Below are 22,479 nucleotides of genomic sequence, written 5' to 3'. Positions count from 1 at the left end.
CTCAGAAAAGTGTATTTCTCTGTGCCTAGGTAGGGGATGTTTCTAAAATGGCTTATTTCTGGTTTTGTCTTTCTTAAGATTAGTTTTTTCCCTCAGATAACTATTAATTTCTTTGATAAATGAGACCTCTGTTTATCTCTTAAAACAACATTTTAAGGTATAACATATCCTCTGTTAAACTGACCTAATGCTAGATTAAGCACAAGTTGGCAGTTTCTAGCCATTTTTGTTTGATTCCTACAGCCTTATAAAACATTGTTTCCCAAATGTGACTATATACATGAATCACTTGGGAATCTTACTAAAATGAAGATTCTAAATTAGTAGGCCTGGGTGGGAGAAAAGATTCTGCATTTCCAACAAGATGCTACCTTGCTGCTGGTCTTAGGGCCACACTTTGAGTAGCAAGGCTTTCAAAGGCAAGTTTGTGTTTGTCCTATAGCAGTAGTTTGTCTTACACAGAGAGGACTTGCTCGTCCCATTTTAATCACCAGCTGACTCCCTCTGTGAGTGCCTCTTGATCTCACTTAAACCTTAAAATACTTCTGAGGTTCTTTTGTTACATTTAAAAAGTGTGTTATTTTCTGTGTACAATTCTAAGTCTGATCTTCTCCACAGCTTTTGAAAAGGCTAAATTAAAAAGAGAAAAAGCAGATGCCCTAGAGGCAAAGAAAAAAGAAAAGGAGGATAAAGAGAAAAAGAGGGAAGAATTAAAGAAAATTGTTGAAGAAGAGAGACTGAAGAAGAAAGAAGAAAAAGAGAGGCTTAAAATAGAAAGAGAAAAGGTATATCCAAGTATATTAGTTATACTCTCCACAAATAGTAAATAGTATTCAACACTTTATATATTTAAATTCATGGTTAATTTTAAAATTCTTTTATCACTTCCATTTACATTTATAGTTGTGCATAGAGCACTGATAAATGGTATTGGGATATCTCCATTTTCCTTGGAAAATTTAATGAATGATTTAAGATTCAACATGTATGAGTGACTTTATACCTCAGAGCCTCTTCAAAAGTACAATTCTAATGTTGCTTTTCTTCATTGTTTAGACTTCCATATTTAGGGAAATAAAACTTTCAGAAGTAAACTACATTGTTAGAAAAATACAATAAAATGTATGAGGATTAAGAATTAGTGTAGTGTTCTTATTTTCCTTGAAGAATAAAGTATCTTTGTTTCAGCAAATCTTTTATTATCATCTTTAATAGTAGATATTAGAGAATTCTATAGCTGGTTTCTTCTGAAGTCCATCATTGTCATTGGTTTTCTGGATATTCACAAGTACCCTTGGAGAAGGACATGGCAACCCACTCCAGTATTCTTAACTGGAGAATCCCATGGACAGAGGAGCCTAGTGGTCTACACCCCATAGGGTCGCAAGAGTCGGACATGACTTAGCGACTAAACCACCACAAGTACCCTAGGTGATCATGTTTGTTCATTTTAATTGCATGTGTTTCTTGAATTATTTCAGATAGGCCCTTGCGTGGAAGTAGGGAGTGTCTGATATGTATTTACTCCAGAAAGTATAGAATACAAGGGAAAAAAATAAAAACCACTTGTAATCTAAATGGTAATATTTAGAAATAGCATTATTACTTTGATTAATTTATTTCTTATCTTTATTGTGGCACTTAAAGAATAAGGTCCAGCATTTATAATTTTGTATATATATATTTTAACATTATTATAAACATTCTGTCCTGCTACTAAATAAGAAATGTGAAATTTTTAGTGACTGCATGTAATATTTAATCAAATAGATACAGGTAACCACTTTACAAATTTTTGCTCGTAAACAAGGATACTTTGTTCAAATTTATGAACAAAAGTCTTTCCTGTTTTTGGATTGTGTCTCTGGATTAATTTGTAGAAGTGAAATACTAGGTCAATGGGTAAGAACATGTTAAAAACTTTCTGTACCTGGTGAACATAGGTATTTATTTGTCAAATCTGTTGTACTTATGTATACTCTTAGCAACAGTGAATGAAAATACCCATCTTATTACACCCTACAAGGATTATTTGGGCGGAGGGAGGGCTTATTTCAGCGGGCCACTCAAAGCACAGTTAAATTCTGTAACTATCTAGGTGTTTTCTGTTAAACTTGAGAAGTGTACATCTGTTTACTTTCAGTGTTGCTAAATTTCAAAGAAAGAATATTAACATGCATTAAATATATGTATTATTACATAGTTAACATATTTACTGGAAATAATTTTAACAAAATATTTTGTTTACATTCTGCTTTACCGGAGACTTTTTAGGGTCAATATTTATCCTGCAGTTTCAAATACCAGAACCAAGAAGAAAAGTTGTCAAAAGACCAACTGAGCAAAACGTTCACCAATTGCACTCTAATATTGCTGTTACTTACTGTCCGCTCTGTGTGTCTCTAGGCAGTTAATTAGGTTTAAATGAATCTTGAAAACTAATGTATTACAAATATAAGGGGGGTAGTTATTTAGGTACTCTAATAATCTCTTATCTCTTCACTTGAGATCTAATTGATTTAAAGTGGAGAAAGCACTGCTATAGACAAGGTCAGATTGAATTAATATTTATCCAGGAGTTGCTATGTGTCAAACATCTTTCATCTTTGTAGCAGTTCTATCAGATAGGCATTGTTTTGATCAGTGGTTTTAACACTGTTATGTACAGCAGAATCCCCAAAAGAGCTTATTTTAAAACATCAATTGCTGGGTCCCAACCCTAGAGTTCCTAGTTCAAGAGATCTAGGTAGGGCACAAGTATTTATGTTTCCTACTAGCTCTGAGGTGATGCCGATGCTGCCTTATAAATAAGAATTTTTATTGACCTTTCATTTTAGGAAAGAGAGAAGTTGCGTGAAGAAAAGAAAAAGTATATGGAATACTTAAAACAGTGGAGTAAACCCAGAGAAGATATGGAATGTGATGACCTTAAGGTATAAGCACCTTATGTGATTTTCACATACCTGTGTAACAGAGGAGATAGCCAATTAGACAAATATGTATATTTAGAGTTCCAGGATAGCATTGTTAGTATTTTATAACAAGCTTTGATAATGATTCTTATCCTGTGGAAATAGTTGGTCATCTGTGCTATCCTTGGTAGTCCAGTAACCACTGAAGCCAGGCAAACATTTAATATGGTTACTGGACAAAGATTCTGCCTGTCTCCAGAAATAACCAAAATATACCAAACTCATTCATCTCGTTTTACATGGAACCATTTCTAAGACAATAGATGGTGGATTAATTTTATTCCATATCCTAAGGAAAATACCACATTAGAGATCATACTGATATGGCTTATGCCTTGGCCTCAGAATCTAGGTTAGAAGTCGCTCGTAACTGGGAGATGTAGTCAGAAGTATAGCTCAACCTAAAGTTATGCTGTTAGTTGAATGAAAGAAAAAATAATTTAGTAAGTGATTTAGAGACTGTGATTTAGTGTAAGATAATAAGGTTGAATTAAAGCCACAGCATCTATAATTTTTAAAGTTCTAAAAGTGATTATAATGAACATCCAAGGTTGAGAAATGTGAAATAGTTCTTAGGTAAAGAATATATCGTATCTGTCTTTATACAATTTTCTGTGCTTGATTCAAATAGTTATATAAATTGTTTAATTCAAATGGTTACATAAATTGTTTAATCTTGCAGGAACTTCCAGAACCGACTCCAGTGAAAACTAGACTACCTCCTGAAATCTTTGGTGATGCTCTGATGGTTTTGGAGTTCCTTAATGCGTTTGGGGAGCTTTTTGATCTTCAAGATGAGTTTCCTGAGGGAGTGACCCTAGGCAAGTGCTACTGCTGTGTGATAGTTCACCCTAAAATTAGTGGTTTAAAAGAACAAATTATTCTCTCTCAAAGTTCTGTGGAGTCACTGGACCCAGCTATCCAGGCCTCTGTTGGGGTCCTTCATGCGATTACAGTCACAGTGGCTGGGACTGGAGTCACCTGAAGGCTCACCTGGCTCGATGTTCAAGGTGGCTTCTTCACATGCATGCCTGGAACCTCGGTGTTCCTCCACATGGTGTCCCGCTTCAGCAGAGTAGCCTGTACTTCCTGTGTGGCAGCTGAGTGCTCCAAGGGGCTGGAAACAGAAGCTGTCACTTTTCTTAAAGGCCAGGCCTAGAACTGGCAAGCCTTGCTTCTGCCATATTCCATTAGTTAGGCCTGCTGGGATTCAAGGGGGTGAAGGAATAGACCTCATTTCTTGAGGGTGGCATGGTATGTAAGTGCAGGGAAGGGAGGGATTGACAGCCATATTTGAAGATAAATTACTGCCTAACTTTTAACTTGTGATTGCTTCTCCTCTGCACTTACATACTGTTACTTTGTATGTACATTATTCATAAGAGCTAAGTTAGTATGAGAAGGGCTTTAGATCCCATTTTAGATTTTTAGCTAACCAATAGAAAAATAATCTTCTTTAGATCCAAATAAAAATTCTAAAAGAATTTTAATGCCGCTCTTATTTTATCGACTATATTCTTCAGGAGGGCTTTCACTTTCCCTTAGTTTTTCTTTATGAGCTAGGTGAGGCATGAATCACTGTGCCTTACAGATCAAGAAGGTCTAAACAACGCTGGTTGAGGTAAGACATTTAGGGTAGGTGAATTAGATGAGAAACATTTATGACCTGAACACAATATTAGGATTACAGCTAATGCTGATGATTACCTCTTATGTGTACTATTTGGTAAACAGTCATGTCCCACATAGCTCTTGAGAACACTGGGACAACAATAATATCTTTGGTGTGATTACTCAAATTAGAGTAAGATTATAATTTTTAATATATGACTAATTTGCATCTCAGGCTTAAATTTAGATGAAATATTGTATCAACTGAGGCTAATTTGACTTTCTTTGAATGCAGTGATTTTTGGCTTATGATTTTGTTGTAATTACTAAAAATTATTTTGTGATTTTTGCCTTAAATAATAATACTTGGCTTTACCTGATGGGCACTTAAGAAAATAGTTACACAGGGTATTGTTGATTAAAATGTTTATTGTTCCAATGGAGTTGTTTTTCCAGTACGTGACCAGAACTTTAAATTCATTTTAAACATTTTATTCACAGAAGTGTTAGAGGAAGCTCTTGTAGGAAATGACAGTGAAGGCCCACTATGTGAATTGCTTTTTTTCTTCCTGACTGCCATCTTCCAGGCGATAGCTGAAGAAGAAGAGGAAGTAGCCAAAGAGCAAATAACTGATGCTGACACCAAAGGTCAGAATTCAGTATTATTGCTGGCTGATAGTAGCTTTGTAGTGAAATAAACTTTTGATTATTTAAATTTTAAATTAACTTGGCTTTTACAGTTATAAAACATGGTTGTTCAAGTTACTTGATTTTTGAGTCATATACTAGCAACACATTATCAGTTGTTTTACAAAAGCTTTGTTTTAATATATCCTGTTTCTGATGACCTTAAAAATGCTGCAACCCCCACCCCGGTTCTTTTTTATTCCTTTAGATTTCTCCTGTGATTTAGGAACCTTACAAATTTCATTGACCAGTATCTGTAAATCCAAGAAATTTACTGAATAGCACTCAGTTTTTGTCCCCATCCAAGAAGATACTTCAGTTGTTGTTATTAATATTTTAAGTTAAAAGTATTACTGATTTCATTTCATATCTGATAATTTTTAGATCAGAGTTAAGTAACATTTAATTTTTTTAAATTTTGCTAGTTTGAACTAGAAATTTCGCTCTTTAATTTCTGTACAGTTAAGTATCTTGAGTCTGTATGGTACATATTAATGTAGGAATAATTCTTGGGGAAATCTTGTTTATTTTTAATACAGAGTAACTCTACTGTTTTATTTAGGATTTTATTTAGGATTTACCTCAATCAGAGGAATTGTTAAGCATTTATATTAACAGGTTGATTTGACTTCCTGAATAATATTCTCTGTGAATTTTGCCACCTATGAGATAGGACCATTAAATAAACTTAAGTGTATTACGTAGAAATACACGATAAATAGTTTGGAGCCATCTTGATAGCATAATCTTAGTAGGAAAAAAAATGGAACATTCCTCCATTCAGGCATGGTTGGCCTTAGATAATTTGAGCTAATTCCTTTATGCCTGGTCGATGGAGCAATAGAGTCATGAGGATGTAGTCAGTTCAGTTGTCTTTTGATTTTGCAGCCTAAGTTCAAGCAAAATACATTCTCTTGCTTGAGTGCTAATCACTATAGCTCCCTTATCAAGGCCATTTTAGCAATGTGGTCTTCGTTGTCATCTCAGATGATTTAGTCAATTTCATAAAAGGGAAGGGAGAGGGGTATATCCGTTTATAAAACATCCAAAGATTTTCTAATGATAAGTACCACCACTAAAGATGGATGATCTAAGATAGACACCATATATGTGTTGTTTTGTGTAACATATATTCATTCTTTTAGCCTTTAGGTTGTCTTAATGACCAATAACATCACAGGGTTATTGACCAAATTCTGACCTTAATACAAGACATAAAGCTTTCTTTAATTCAGGATTTGAATTAGGTGAATTTTGTAGTTTTGGAAGCCTTAATGATAAAAAGTGGGGTCAAAAGGAAGTTGTCTTGGAAAAGCAGCTAATATAAAGGAAAAATATATGTAGCTGTTGATGTTTGTATTGCCATTTTATTTTCTATTCATGATTTGTTGTTCCTGTAATTTTTATAGCTCTCCTCCTATACCAACTGTCTATAAAGTCTACCTCAGAATAAATATTGACCATTAATAATGCTTCTTTTGGAACTATTTAAATGTTATGGAGGGAGAAAAAATTACTTCAAAAATTTCACCCTTCTCTCATTTGCCTATTACCACATTTTAAATGGTGACTTCAGTTTCATTAAGGGCCCCAGACTGTTCCCCCAGGTATTTTTCATATATTCTCCCATCTCAGTAACAAAAAGGCTTTTCCGTAGTCTTCCTGAAAGCACCTGAATAATCACATGGGATTAAATATTATTTACTTCTTTATTAGCTGGCCTTACGTAAGGTGTTTCTTGCTCCTTTTAGAAATGGGGAAATTGGGCAGACAATAAAAGCATGTATTTACCTCAATGATGAAAAAACATGAGGTTCAGTGAAGTCATTTACTGAAGATCACGTAGAGAGTAAGTGATTGTGTAACTAGTAAGACACACTATATGTGTTGTTTTATCCTCATACCACCATTATAAGGAAGATGTAATTATTTTCTGCCTTTATATGTAAAAGAAATTTAGTCTTAAGGAGTTTAATTAACTTGCCCAAAGACATGTGGTTAATAAGAAGTGATGGATACAAACTCAGGCTCTCTGGACTGGAGCCTCATAATGATTACATTTTATTACCTTATAATATGGCAAAGAAGTAATTATCTGTCAAGAACATGTAATTTTTTTGGCCTCCTTCTTTTTATATCAAATCTTAGAAATTTTGACCAGTAGTTCTTTAACTCTTACATTATAAATATCATTTCCTCTCTTTAGCCTTACATCATGAACTTCAATGCATTTCACAAGTATAGGGACAGAAGCATTCTCCTGATATGTAATAGTTTTGTGTGTTGCTGAGATGTTATTGTTTAGTGTTGAAATTATGTGTACCTGATTCTAGATTATGATGATGATAAATGTATCTGTTTCAGGTGGTCATCCCCCACACAGTTCAGCTGTATTCTCTTGGTATGATGTATCCAAGTGACTATCTCAGCAAATAAATCCTAGAATGATATTTATGGTTTCTTGAAAGAGCAATTTGGTAGATAGTTGAGTTGAAGAATATGTATTTTAGCATGTTGAACACAACTAAAAGTAAATTGTCATGTTGTTGGTTGGCCATTTCCTGAGGCCTTTACAGCCTTTGTCCTAGGAAATTATTACTTACTATAGATAAAATAAGTTGAATTGCTGCAAAGGAAGAGAGCCAGTACACTTATACAGCTTTTTAACTAGGACTTGTTAATTTTAGAGTGCCTATATTAATTTTAAATTTGTTTGGCTTTATATGTAAAATGAAAATTGAAAAAAGTTTTACATCTAGTATTTCCCTGGCGAGGAACATTATAATGTCTGTCATTTCAACTAAATTCATGGCCTTGTAAAAATAACTTAGGTATATATGTAACATTTAGTTAGGTAACTTCACCTGTGTGGTGCTGTTTATGCTTCAAATGCCATGGAATTGTCAGTAGCTGTAATCAGACATAATCCCAAAGGGCCTTTTTCCTTCAGTAAAGAACAGCACTTCTTTTCTCTAAGGTTCATTTTTTCAGCTTCTGAACTTTGAGGAGGGAATCATAAAGTAGAAAATGAAGGAACCACAGAACCAGGTTAGCTCAGTGATTTCCCAGCTCTAATCCATGGAGGCCTACAGATTGTACAGGGATTCCTCCCTGCTAGTGTAGGAGAGTTGAAAAGATGAATGAGCAGGATTATCATCTCCATTCACTTTCTATGGTGCTTCCAAGAAATACTTAAAGAATTTGAAAACTGCTGATCTTGACTTAGCGCTATAAAAAAAAATGAAGCCAATTAAGTGCCTGATTTAAAGGATACATAAGTAGGAACTAGGGATGGACAGAGCTAAGAGTAGAGTTTACATTATCTGAGACTTAGTCTGAAGCTGTGTCTACTGTGGTAGAGCAGAAGGGCTTTTTATCAGCTTAAAGTTTTTTCATTGGTGACATTTTAATTTTATTATCTATGTAAGGAATAATTATATATCCTAATGGTTTAAATATATTTGTGTCAGTAGACTTGCTCTTTGGTTCTATTTGTAGCTTAAGCACTGTTTTCAAAGCTGAAGCAATTTACTTAGAAAATACAGGGATATCTTCCTATTGTTTCATGGATCAGAGAGTTTTCAAAGTAAAAACAGGCAATTTAAATGAAGAGATAAATCTGTGGTTAAGTGACAGTAGTATTGTCTTTAAGTTCTTTTAGCTCTTTTTCTGTGTTGGTTTTGTGATGATTGCAACTTATACTTTGTTATGATTGAGTATTCGTAATTGAATATTTATGAAAAATTTGGATATCTTCAAATAGATTTTGATTTTCAAAGTAGACTTTTTTTTAAAGTTATATTGAGCAAGGAAATTTGTCTTTCATTTTAAAGTGTATTTTACCATTTTTTTGGAATGTGTATGTGTATCTTGTTGGTAACTTGGAAATTGTCTTCTCTATGTTAAGTAAGGGGAAAATTAGTGTGTAGTACATGTCTTAGGATTTATAGTTTTAGTTGGCGCCTAGGCAGAATGTGAATGATGCTTGTGGTTCCTAGTGTCAGTTCTTTTGAGGTTCCTGAATGTTAAGCTGTTTGCTGTTTCTTTCATCATTTTAAAAGGGCATTATTCCCAGATATTCAAGCTTTGATTTGCACTAGAATAAAGTATTTATTTCCTTAAAGATCTAACAGAGGCTTTGGATGAAGATACAGACCCCACAAAATCTGCACTGTCTGCAGTTGCATCTTTGGCAGCTGCATGGCCGCAGTTGCATCAGGGTATGTGTGGGTTTTTTTTTTTTTTTTTTGATTGCCTTTTTACTTTTATAAAGGTATATTTTACATTACTGAAGATTTATTGTTTACATTCTAAATGACTGTTTCATTTTTAACGACTATAGGCTGCAGTTTGAAAAGCTTGGATCTCGATAGCTGCACTCTTTCTGAAATCCTCAGACTACACATCTTAGCTTCAGGTGCTGATGTAACATCAGCAAATGCGAAGTACAGGTATCAGAAACGAGGAGGGTTTGATGCTACAGATGATGCCTGCATGGAGCTTCGTTTGAGCAACCCCAGCCTAGTGAAGAAACTGTCAAGCACTTCAGTGTATGATTTGACACCAGGTAAACTTTGCAAGTTAGAATTTGTATAACCTTCCTACTTATGCCCAGAATACTCGGTAGCTGATGAGAAAATTTTAGATGACACTCAGTTTTAAAAGAGAAAGAAAGAAAGCAGTCTTTCTTTAAAAAAAAAGTCAGAATACAAATGGTGACCTAAATTAACTATAGTTGTTATTCATATTAACTTTAATTATTTATGAGTTTCTTGTCTTTTTTTTCTTTGGATTTTCTATTACTTTAAAAATGTGTGGTTAGTTTACTACATCTAGTACGTCTAGAAGGATTGTGAGAATTAGCTAGCTTTAATTTTTATTTATTAATATATCAGAAATGTAAGCTGTAGCTGCAGAATTCTAACTTTCAGTTGACTAAATGTTTGAGCAGTGAGGCACAATATTTAAAATAAAGAGTTATTTTTTACTTCCTTTTATAGATAAAAGTAAAAATTGTAATGTACAAGTATATAGTATTGAATTTATTATGCTTATTTAAGGAAACATATAATAACAGTACTTAATTCCTAAGAGTCATGTAGTTTAAAAAATTTTTATTGTGGTATAGTTGATCTAACATTCATATAATTTTTAAAAGTTATGGTAGTGTTTTTGTACAGTCTTTTCTGAGTAGCAGTTTGCCTATTGCCATTTGTGCATGTGTGTGTGTGTGTGTGTGTGTGCATGTATGCATTCTCAGTCACTTAGTCATGTCTCTTTGCAACCGTGTAGACTGTAGCCTGCCAAGCTCCCTCTGTCCAAGGGATTCTCCAGGCAAGAATACTAGAGTGGGTTGCCATTTCTTACAAGGGATCATCCCGTACCAAGGATCGAATCCATGTTTTGTGTCTCATGTGCTTATAACTTAGTTTTGATTTGAACTTCATACATAAGCTACATAACCCTAAAATTAAAACTTAAAAATTAACTCTTTGCAATTAGAAAGTTTGTCATGTCTGTTTAACTAGTAGTTATTAGTATTTGAAATGCATTCAAAGTTGTTTTTTTCCATAAATGCCACTAGCCTAGTTGATTTTAAGAGACTCTTCCGTAGTCTTTATTAAATATTTTCACATTGAGCCACAAATTAAATTTTTTCTTGTCATTGATAATCTAGAAGTTTTTTACCAATTTTTGGCAGGAGAAAAGATGAAGATACTTCATGCTCTCTGTGGGAAACTACTGACCCTAGTTTCTACTAGAGATTTCATTGAAGATTATGTTGACATATTAAGACAAGCAAAACAGGAGTTCCGGGAGTTAAAAGCAGAACAACATCGAAAAGAGAGGGAAGAAGCAGCTGCTAGGTGAGAGATAATTATAGTCCATTGTGCTAATGAAAGCTGTTTATTTCTTTTCTTTTTAATTTTTAAATTTTATTTATTTATTTATTTTTTTGAAAGCTGTTTATTTCTTTGCCTCTAAAAACATGTTGGGGACTTTCTTGGCAGTCCAGTGGTTAAGACTCCACACTCCCAATGCAAGGGACATGGGTTCAATCCCTGATCAGGGAACTAAAATCCCATACATGCTGTACAGCACAGCAAAAAATAATAATAATAATAAAATTTATTAAAAAAATAAAACCATGATGGGCTGTAATGTGGCACTGGCTTACCACTGAAAGGTTATGAATAGATTACTTTATAGTTTTGTGATAACATTTGGAGCATTTTCTGTAATTGGATGGTTAAAGATAAAAAGTTAGAAGTATCATATGGACTGTAATATTTTATTTTAACTTTCAGAATTCGTAAAAGGAAAGAAGAAAAACTTAAGGAGCAAGAACAAAAAATGAAGGAGAAACAAGAAAAACTAAAGGAAGATGAGCAAAGAAATTCAATCGCAGATATATCTGTTGGGTATGGTTTGAATTACACTGCTTATCTCTACATAAAGAATAAAAATCAGCACCTTAAACTCTCAACTGCTTTCCAAATTTTTAGAAGACTAATTTTCTGTAGTTTTGTAATAGTGTCAGCAAGCCTATGAAGTTTACATACAGAGAGTCCTCAGATATACATGTGTTAGTTTTTTTTTTTAAAGCACTTTCAGGGAATCTAAAACTCATTCCAGTATTACTAATAGTACCTCTCCCTTCCACCACCATCATCACAGTTGTACTCTGTGTTTCACAGAGTTCCTTCAAGCTTTTTGAGGAGGAAATTGGAGCTTTTGACAGAAGGTGGAGGGAGAAGATGTCAGCACCTTAAATAATTCAGTGATTGCCTAAAGTATTTTATTGCATATTGACATATTAGGGGTGAAGATTGGCTGTGAAGACAAGTGGGAATTTTTCCTATATTGTAGATGGCAAATCATATTCAAAATTAGCAGAAATAATCACTCTAAAATAAAATCTGCAAAAGAAATTCTAAAAACCTCAGTATTCCAAATTTAGTGTATTAACTTTTGATTATACTTACATGTAAAAATACCTGTTACATTTCAAGATCATAGGTCACAAACTTGGAACAGTTGTATTTTATATGACCATCAGTAATACTCTAACGAGTTTATTTGGATACCTTAAAAAGTTAATAATAGATATGACACCTAAACTACAAGCAACTAAACAAAAAATAGACTTCACCAAAATTGGTGCTTTGTGCTTCAAAGAACACTGTTGAGAAAGTTAAAAAAACAACCCAGAGAATAGAAAAAATTTTTTACAAATCGTGTATCTGATGATGGTCTGACATCCGGAATGTATAAAAGAACTCATACAACTCAATAGTAAAAAGACAACTCAGTTTTAAAAATGGGCAAAGGATTTTAACAGGCATTTCTTCAAAGAAGATCTGTATGAAGCACATAAAAAGATGCTCAACATCATTAGTCATTAGGGAAATACGATGAGATATACTTCACACTTACTAAGAAGGCGGTGTTTCATTTGAGGGATGGTAACATATGTTGGTGAGAATAAAGAAATTAGAACTCTCATACATTGCTCACAGGGATGTGTAAAACAGTGTGGCTGCTTTGGATAAGTTTTGACAGTTCATCAAACAGTCTAAACCATATGTTACCATGTAGCCAGCAATTCCACTCCTAGGTATGTACCCAAGAAAATTAAGAGCATACATTCACCCAAAAATGTATACATGAAAGTTCATAGCAGCATTATTCTTAATAGCCAAAAAACAGTCCAACCCAAATGTCCCATCAGTCCATCAGTTGATGGATAAACAAAATAATATACTGCTTCTGTGGTATATCCTTATAGCAGAATGTTATTCAGAAATAAGGAGTGGAATTCTGATACACGCTATAACATGGATGAACTTTGAAAACATGCTAGGTGAAAGAAGCTAATCACAGAAGACCATATGAGTATTCCATTTATAGGAAAAGTCCAGAATAGGCAAGTCCAGAGCAGAAAGTACAATCAGTGGTTATCAGAGGCAGTAGGGAAAAGGAATTGAAAATGGCTATCCAGTTTTTCTTCTGAAATGATGAATTAGATAGAGGCAGTAATTGTACAACCTTGTTAATATTACTAAAAACCACTGAGTTGTACACTTTAAAATGATGACTTTTATGGTATGTGAACTATGTCTCAAATTTTTTTTTAAACTTTACAAACATTTTTCCAATTATGTCAGTTATACATAAAATAGTGTATTCATTTAAGGTATATAAAATAATGATTTGATAAATGTATATATTGTTAAATGATTACTATAATGTAGTTAATATTCATTGCCTTGTAGAGTTGCAATTATTTTTTCCTTGTGATATCTTCAGTTTTTAAAAAAAATAAATCAGGCATGTAATAGATCCCACCACTTCATATGTTTGTACTCATCTAACCTCACTCATTTACATTATCCCTCTGGCTCCTGAATACATTGAGTTTGGAAAACTCTTTGAATGTAGAACATAAATGGTGGAATTCAAATTCCGTGCAAGTTTAGTTTTGATTTGGACAATACAGTGATAAAACATCCATATTGTTCCTACTTACTGTATCTGAATTTATCTACTTCTCCCCGATACTGTTTGTCTACTTATCTCCTTTTATACTCTGAGCCACCATTACCTCCCAGCCAGCTACCTGGACTAATTACAGTGGCCTCTTCACTGACCTCCCCTCATCTGCTTTCTATCTCAGATTTTCCACATAGCAGCAAGAGTACCTTCTAATCATGTCATTTCCCTTTTCTAAACTCTTCCACGTTTTCCCTGTAGCTTCTCCCCACCTACCCCCATTGCTCTTTGAATAATGCCCTACAAGGCCCAGTATGATCTTGCCCTGATTTTTCGAATTCGTATCTTAAATTGCGTCTTTTTTGTTTACATTCCTGTCTAAATTAGAAGCTCCTTCCTTTTCCCTTGAGCTCAGTGAATTTGCATGTTCTTCCTTCTTCTAGAAACAAAGATTTCTTCTTACCTGCCACCTCACCCCTCCCAGCCTCCTTAGTCTTGCAGTTTAAATGTCACTTCTTTAAGCGAGCATTACTTGATCCCTGAGACGAGGGATCAAGTTCTCCTCAAAATGCTTTCATAGCATTTTGAATTACTTCTTTTTTAGTATTTATTACATATTTTAATTGTACAATGATTTATATAATTATCTGTAAGACTATAAACTCTGTATTATCTTGTTTACTACTTCCTGAAGGATAAACCCTGGCCCTTCATACGCAGGCAATAAATAGTTTGTGAATGGAATTATAAATATTTTTTTCTTCTTAAGGGAGGAAGAAAGGGAAGATTTTGATACTAGCACTGAGAGCAAAGAAATAGAGCAAAAGGAACAAGATCAAGATACAGTTACTGAAGATGAAGATGACCCGGGACCACATAAAAGAGGCAGAAGGGGTAATACAGAATTTCTTAAGGGCATGCTTGCTTGTTTTTAATTGATAAGGCATTTTATTAATTCACTATTCTGAAATATATATTAGGTTACTTCCATTTGTGATTCCAAGGTGTGTTGTTGATTTATTGTATTTGCTATTTTATGTTGACCAAGTAGAAATTTTTATTCTATAGTATACCAGTTCAGCATTGAATGCCTCTTAGATGCTAGAGATGCAAAGATCAGTAATGCTTTAACTGGTGTCATATTGCTGAGAATGGAAATCTCTGCTGCCTTGAAGTAATCTCATAAGTTGCTGGATCAAAAGAAATACATTTTTTGAAAGCTTGTGATACAAGTTACTTCTGAGGATCTCTAACCATTTTAATTTGATAACTGTTAAGATACTTAAGTTTATTCTGTGCCTCTAGTTTGGACAGTATCTTTTTTTACATTATTTTTTAAATAATTATTGTAAGTGGACAGAAAATCTCTTAAACAATATCATGGAGGCTGTATTCTCTGACTACAATGCAATTGATTTGGAAATCCAAAACAAATCTTAAACTATTAGAATTTAGAACATATTTCTAAGTAATTAGAGTTTCAAAGGAGAAGCCCTAATAAAAATTTTAAAATATTTAAAGCTAATTAATACTGCATGTTGATGGATATAGTCCATATAAGTCCATACTTGTTGGATACAGTCCCTCTACTTAAAGGAAAATTTATAGCTTTAATACATATTAGGAAAGTAGAAAGGCAAATTGCTCTAGGCATTCATTTAAGAAGTTAGAGGTAAAAACTAGAATAATCTCTCTCAATATAAGGAGACAATAGATATAAGTAGAAATTAATAGAAAATAAAACTGTAATAGAGAAAAACAATAAAGCCAAAAGTTTGTTCTTTGAAAAAGACACAAACTAGACAAACCTTTGTTGAATTGACTTTTAGGGAGTGAGGGGTCACAATAAACAAAATTAGGACTAAAAATTGAAGCAGCATAACTAGAGATAGGGTAGAAATTTAAAGATAAGGGGACAACATAACAATTTAATAGCAGTAAATTTGAAAATAGAGGGCTAAAAGCAAAATCCTAGAAAAACTGCAAATTATAGAAATGAATTAATACAAAGATTAAAAATGTGAATGGTCCTAAACTGTTACAGATCTTGAATTAGTATTAAAAACCTTATTATAAAGAAAACATCATTCCTAAGTGACTTTATGAGTGAATTCTGCCAAATTTCAAAGAAGCAGATAATTCCAATCTTACACAAACCCTTTCAGTCAAAAGAAAGAGAAGAAATATCCCCCAACCATTTAAACAATTTGGCAATGACTGAAACAGGAGAGAAGTCTAATGCTTCGACATAGTGTAAAAGGCCAGCCGAGTCTAGGCTCCTTCTGTCTTGTTGGTACTGTCATCCTTGAGGGTTTGCTGCCATCCTCATGTTCCAAAATGATTTATCACCCTGTCTCCGTTCTGTCTATGGAAAGGGGAAAAAGAGGCATAACCCTGAGGTTACAGACAGTGCTTCTCCTTCCATCTCTTTGACCAATAATTTCTCATGTAGCCATATTTACTGGGCAAAGAGGGTCTGGGAAATGTCCTTCTCTTGGATTGCTGCTGATGCTGCTGCTGCTAAGTCGCTTCAGTCGTGTCCAACTCTGTGCGACCCCATAGACAGCTGCCCAGTAGGCTTCCCCATCCCTGGGATTCTCCAGGCAAGAATACTGGAGTGGGTTGCCATTTCCTTCTCCAATGCATGAAAGGGAAAAGTGAAAGTGAAGTCGCTCAGTCATATCCAACTCTTAACGACCCAATGAACTGCAGCCTACCAGGCTCCTCCGCCGTGGGATTTTCCAGGCAAGAGTACTGGAATGGGGTCCCATTGCCTTCTCCGTTGGATTGCTGTGTGCATGCTAATAATTAAGGCTTCTGTTACCTTAAAGCGGTGGTTGTTAAAGTACAGCCCATTGGCCAAATCCACCCTGCCCCGTTTTAATATCACGCATGAGCCTGTGAAAGGGTTTTTACATTTTTTAATAGTTGGGGAAAAAATTAAAATGAGTGATACTTTGTGACATGTGAAAATCACATGAAATTCAGACTCAGTGACCATAAATAAAGTTTTGTTGAGTATAGCCATGCTCATTCATTTGCATATTGTCTGTGACTGCTTTCGTCCTACGGTGGCAGAGTTGGGTAGCTGTGATGGAAACCACATGACCCACACAGCCTAAAATATTGACAACCTAGCCCTTCATAGAAGTGGTTTGCTAACTTCTGCCTTAGAAGAAGGACTGAATGTATCTTGCAGAATAACTGACAGACTCTGGCACACTCTCTAGTATGGAGACAGAAGGTTTTATCACAGTCCTGGAGACTGGAGGTATAAGATCAGGGTGCCAGCAGGGTTAATTTCTGGTGAGGCCTTTCTCAGCTGGTAATAGCACCTTCTCACTGCATCTTCATATGACCTTTCCTCACCCACAAGTGGAGACAGAGAGTGCCCTGGTCTCCCTTCCTCTTGCTTAAAGATATCAGTCTGACCTTAGTTACCTCCTTAAAGGCCCTGTCTTCAAATTCAGTCACATTGGGGTTTAGGACTTCATTGTACAAATTGGGGGTATGTGGGAGTGGCACATAGTTTACTCCATAATATATAGTAACTTGGGGTAGCTTGGCATGTTTTTCTAGTGAAAAATTAAAATATGATGGTTTCAATGACAGGAAAAAAGGGACAAAATGGATTTAAAGAATTTACGAGGCAAGAAGAGGTCAACTGTGTAACAAGAGAGCCTCTTACTGCTGAGGAGGAAGAAGCTTTAAAACAGGAACACCAACGAAAAGAGAAAGAGCTCTTAGAAAAAATCCAAAGTGCCATAGCATGTACCAATATCTTTCCCTTGGGCCGTGACCGCATGTACAGGCGGTATTGGATTTTCCCTTCTATTCCTGGATTGTTTATTGAAGAGGATTATTCTGGTCTCACTGAAGACATGCTGTTGCCTAGACCTTCATCATTTCAGAATAATGTACAGTCTCAAGCACCTCAGGTATCCACTAAAACTGGAGATTCTTTGATGTCTGAATCTACCTCCGGCATTGACCACAGTCTGTGTGATGATACTGTGCAGCTGCCAAAACCGGTGCATAAGCCGAATCGGTGGTGCTTTTACAGTTCCTGTGAACAGCTGGATCAGCTGATTGAAGCCCTTAACTCTAGAGGACATAGAGAAAGTGCCTTAAAAGAAACTTTGTTGCAAGAGAAAAGCAGAATATGTGCACAGCTAGCCCTATTTTCTGAAGAGAAATTTCATTTTTCAGGTAAATTTTCAGTGAAACCTGTTTCCTTTATTTTTCTTTTCCTGTAATCTCTGGCTTAGGAGTAAACATTTTTCAAACTTATCAAAAGCTGTATTTAAAACACTTTCTCTTTCCTCTGGACAATGCTCTCAGTTCTTGAGTTAGAGAAATTTGCTGGTTAGAGAAATAAGGTTTTCTAGATTCTCCTGGGTTCCACTTGGATTATGAGAAACACATCTTAACAATATGAGAAGTTACATACTCTTTCTGAGCTCATTGTTTGATCAGTAGATTGAATACTTGAGGCACTAGGGTTACCATCGAGTTTTGAGATCTAATAGTGGGTGAGGTCACTCACTGAAGGTATTAGCTGAGGGTCCAGGGACAGGTTCTGTTCAGGATCACACCTTAGCAGATGGGCTGCAAGGACAGTTCAGGTAGCAGTATTTCCTATTTGCTGGCTGGTCTGTTGATGACAAATAAGAGAAGTAAGGCATTTTTAGGTGTAAATGGGGTTTTCTAGGTAGAGTGAACTTAAGTTTAGGGTTATATTATTACCATGACTACTTTAGTTCTCTAGAAATTGTTGATCACAATTCTTTAACAGCTTTTTTGAGATTTAATTCATTTATCATACAGTTCACCCTGAAGTGTACAATTCAGTAGTTTTTTACATATTCTTAGATATCTTACACAGTCAATTTTAGAACATTTTCATTATCCCCAAAACTGGTATTGTGTAATATATGGTCTTTTGTTACAGGCTTCTTCTACTTAGCATAATGTTTCCAAGGTTCATTCAAGTTGTACTATATATCAGTACTTCATTCTCTTTATGTTCATTGTATACTACATTTTAGTACATTTTACTTATCCATGTGTTAATTGATGGACATTTCTACTGTTTCTGCCTTTTGGCTGTTATGCTGCTTTGAGCATTTGTGTATAAATTTTTGCTGACATATGTTTTCATTTCTCTTGGGTATATACCTAAGAGTGAAATTACTGGATCATATGGCTTCGTCAATGGCTCAAGTTGCAAAGAATCTGCCTGCAATGCAGGAGACTCAGATTTGATCCCTGGGTCAGGAAGATCCCCTGGAGGAGGGCATGGCAACCCACTCCAGTATTCTTGCCTGGAAAATCCCATGAGGAGCCTGGTGGGCTACAGTCCATGGGGTTGCAAAGAGTTGGGATGCACACATTATCACTACACACTATGGTAATTCTGTTTAGTCATTTGAGGAACTGTCATCAGACTGTTTCCTGAAGTGGCTCACTATTTCATATTGAAGGTTAAATTTCTCCACACCCCTCTCAATGCTTGTTATCAGACTTTTTTATTCTAGCTATTGTAGAGGTGTGAAGTGGTATCTCATTGTGGTTTTGATGCGCATTTCCCAAAGGACTAATGTTGTTGAGCATCTTTTCATGATTTTATTGGCCAAAGAAAAATGTGTTCAAGGAAATTCCCTGGTGGTCCAATGGTTAGGACTCAGCACTTTCACAGCCATGGGCCTGCGTTCAATCCCTGGTCATCAAACTAAGATCCTGCAAGCTTCATGGCACAGCAAAAAAAAAAAAAAAGCGAGAAAGGAAGAAAAGTGTGTTCAGATCCTTTGCTCATTTTTTAATTGTATTATTTGTCTTTTTATTGAGCTGTAAGAGTTCTTTATATATTCTGTTGGATAGATACAAGTCCCTTATGAGATAAATGATGTGCAAACATTTGCTTCTTTTTTTCCCCATACTTGAGGACTTACTAGGAGTTTTTATATCCACTGTCTCACTATCATACAGTCAAATGGATAATTATATTTTTTAACAACAAAATCATAATAAAGATGTTTGCTAACTATTTCAGACAAACCTCAAACTGATAGCAAACCTACATATAGTCGGGGAAGATCTTCCAGTGTGTATGATCCATCCCAGATGTCTGCAGAAAGACAGCTTGAGTTGAGGCTGAGAGATTTTCTTTTGGATATTGAAGACAGAATCTACCAAGGAACATTAGGCGCAATCAAGGTTTGTACCTGTTCCCATTTTTAACTTGCGTAATTACCAGAATTTTGGTAACTTATTTGATATTTTATGTTTGTTAACTTATTTGATATAGTCAAGGCATGTATGTTCTGAATAAATAGCAGGAGTGATGCATTTTTTATAATTAATTTTATTTCCCTGTATCAAATTATATATAGATAGATAGAAGTCTTGCTTAAAAGCTTTTTTAATATTAGCTTTTGGTATTTAAAAAAGATCTGTTTTACAGTATTTTCATCCAAGATGTTGAAATGTATAAGGATATTTTCTTCTTCCTTGACTAGCTCCTGCCTGCTCTGCTGAGTCTGGTTTGTTTATTGGTTTCTTTGTTACCTTTTTAAAATCTGTAAGTAATTCATGCTTGATATGTGTGTTCTATTCATTCCTTTGCTATCATCTGTCACTTTTTACTACTGTCAGGTGACCAACCTTAGAGTCATTTATAATTCCACTATATAGAGAGTAAGGTATTAAAGCTTCCATCTATGAATGATATGAACTCCATTTTGGTCACTTAGTAACCTTATTTTTAGATCTCTTTTTGATTCACAATCTGTTCTAGAATATTCATGAATTTTTCATATGTACATTGAACTTCATACTTCTTAGGAAAAGTACATGTCATTTTTCAGTGTTAGTAAATTTGGGTTTTGTTACAGGTTACAGACCGACACGTCTGGAGGTCAGCATTAGAAAGTGGACGGTATGAGCTGTTAAATGAGGAAAACAAGGAAAACGGGATAATTAAAACTGTGAATGAAGAGGTAGAGGAGATGGAAATTGATGAGCAAGCAAAGGTCATAGTAAAAGACAGGTACAAAAAAGGATTTTTCTAAAGTAACTGTCACTTTTTCTTGCCATTTTATGTTTGTTTTTAAGAAAATGTTTGTTTTTCTTCAAAAAATTGTCTTAAAACCTTATTGTGAGGACATTAATATTTATAACCACTGAAATGACGATTTTGGTAAACCGCAAGTTCTCTGTTACCTCTCTTAGTACTAAAGCAGCCGAAAGACAACTTGTTAGGATGATGATAGTTATTCAAGTTTTTAAAAAGTCTTTGAACTTAAAGTTTTATTAATTTCAGAAAGTAGCTTTACATTATCCATTTTCCTTTTCTGTAAGAAAACTTGGTAAACTGTAACAGACTAAAATATTATTTGAGCTATTAATCAGAAATGATTTCTCTATAGACAGATACTTTTACTTTTTCAGATAGCATTTGCCCTTAGGATAAGTTTATTGTGTAGAAGGAAATGGTGGAGGGACCTAAAGCTAGCAATTACAGAGCAGTGTCAGAGTTCTGGTAAAAGTAAATACCCAGTGGAAATGTAATATTGATACATAGGAGAATATGGAAGACAGCAAAGGAAATGCTAGAGGAAGTGACTGTGAAACTGACACCTAAAGGTGGAACGGATATAAAACTGGGAGGGAAGACATTATACAGGTTTTGAGTAAATGGGCTTGCATTTTTAAATGATCATTTTAGGTGCAACATGGAGATTTATTGCAAAGGGAGTAAGATTGGAGGCCAAGGAACTAGTTAGTTAGGAGGCAGCTATAAGTAAAAGTTAAAGCACGAGAAATAGAAATGAGCTGCCTGAGCTACTCCTCCCTTAAGGCCCATCTGATCCGTCTAAGGCTTCTTTCCTAAAGCCTTCTAAGCCTTCTCTCATCCACCTTCCCTCCTCTCTGTATTTGCCCTTGTGATGTGCCTAAATGACTTGATTCATGTTTTTCTCTCCCTTTCCTGGTGGCTTATGAGAACTCCTAGAGGTTGAGGAAACCATTTCTTACACAGGTATAAGTAAGGATCTGGATAAGTCAGTGGACTCAAGTTTCATCTAATAGTAGTTTTAAGTACTATAAACTCTTCAATGTTTTAATTGTAGACTTTTGGGCATAAAAACAGAATCTCCAAGTACTGTCTCAACCAATGCAAGTACACCACAGTCAGTGAGCAACGTGGTTCATCATCTTGCAATGGCACTTTTTCAAATAGAACAGGGTATTGAGAGGCGTTTTCTAAAAGCGCCACTTGGTAAGTATCTGTTTTTAATTCAAAATATGTTATATTTTAAATGCTTTTCAATTACCCCTTAATTAATAGAACTTTACTGGCTGACAGAATAAAATTGATCAACTAATTTGAAAATTTTGAGATTACATTTTCATTTTAAAATATAAGTTCTTTCAGGTGAGATTTATTTAATAATACTTTAAAAATTTATTCTAGGTATTCATTCATTTCAATGAATGTCTGTTTAACTATTTCTATCCATCTCTTTTATGAATGTTTCTTCCAAAGAGATTACCAAGTCCTGTGACTTGCCAGACCCTGGATAATCAAACACTATACATAAATGTATTGTCATTTAAAACAGAACCTAAAAGAAACTACTTAAATGCCCCCCATTAAGGGTATGGTTTAATAATGTGGGTCACTCACCTGAGCATGTGTACGAAGTGCAACATCAGA

The 22,479-nt window shown here is 34.7% G+C and overlaps 1 protein-coding gene across 2 annotated transcripts in view; it reads left to right on the top strand.

Moving 5' to 3' along the window:
- The window catches only part of BAZ1A (bromodomain adjacent to zinc finger domain 1A), an 87,376-nt gene that overhangs the window by 46,453 nt on the left and 18,444 nt on the right, over positions 1–22,479 (top strand). For both annotated transcript variants that reach the window (XM_018066312.1, XM_018066311.1), the window contains 13 exons: positions 619–785; positions 2,838–2,933; positions 3,655–3,793; positions 5,085–5,231; positions 9,395–9,490; positions 9,613–9,837; positions 10,972–11,137; positions 11,579–11,692; positions 14,533–14,657; positions 17,376–17,972; positions 19,816–19,979; positions 20,657–20,811; positions 21,893–22,041. In XM_018066312.1, coding sequence (XP_017921801.1) covers positions 619–785; positions 2,838–2,933; positions 3,655–3,793; positions 5,085–5,231; positions 9,395–9,490; positions 9,613–9,837; positions 10,972–11,137; positions 11,579–11,692; positions 14,533–14,657; positions 17,376–17,972; positions 19,816–19,979; positions 20,657–20,811; positions 21,893–22,041 — 2,340 coding nt within the window. The remainder of the gene's footprint in view (positions 1–618; positions 786–2,837; positions 2,934–3,654; positions 3,794–5,084; positions 5,232–9,394; positions 9,491–9,612; positions 9,838–10,971; positions 11,138–11,578; positions 11,693–14,532; positions 14,658–17,375; positions 17,973–19,815; positions 19,980–20,656; positions 20,812–21,892; positions 22,042–22,479) is intronic.

Source organism: Capra hircus, chromosome 21 (assembly GCF_001704415.2).
Source record: "Capra hircus breed San Clemente chromosome 21, ASM170441v1, whole genome shotgun sequence".
NCBI classification, from domain to species: domain Eukaryota; kingdom Metazoa; phylum Chordata; class Mammalia; order Artiodactyla; family Bovidae; genus Capra; species Capra hircus.
This window is presented reverse-complemented; position numbering and strand designations above follow the sequence as displayed.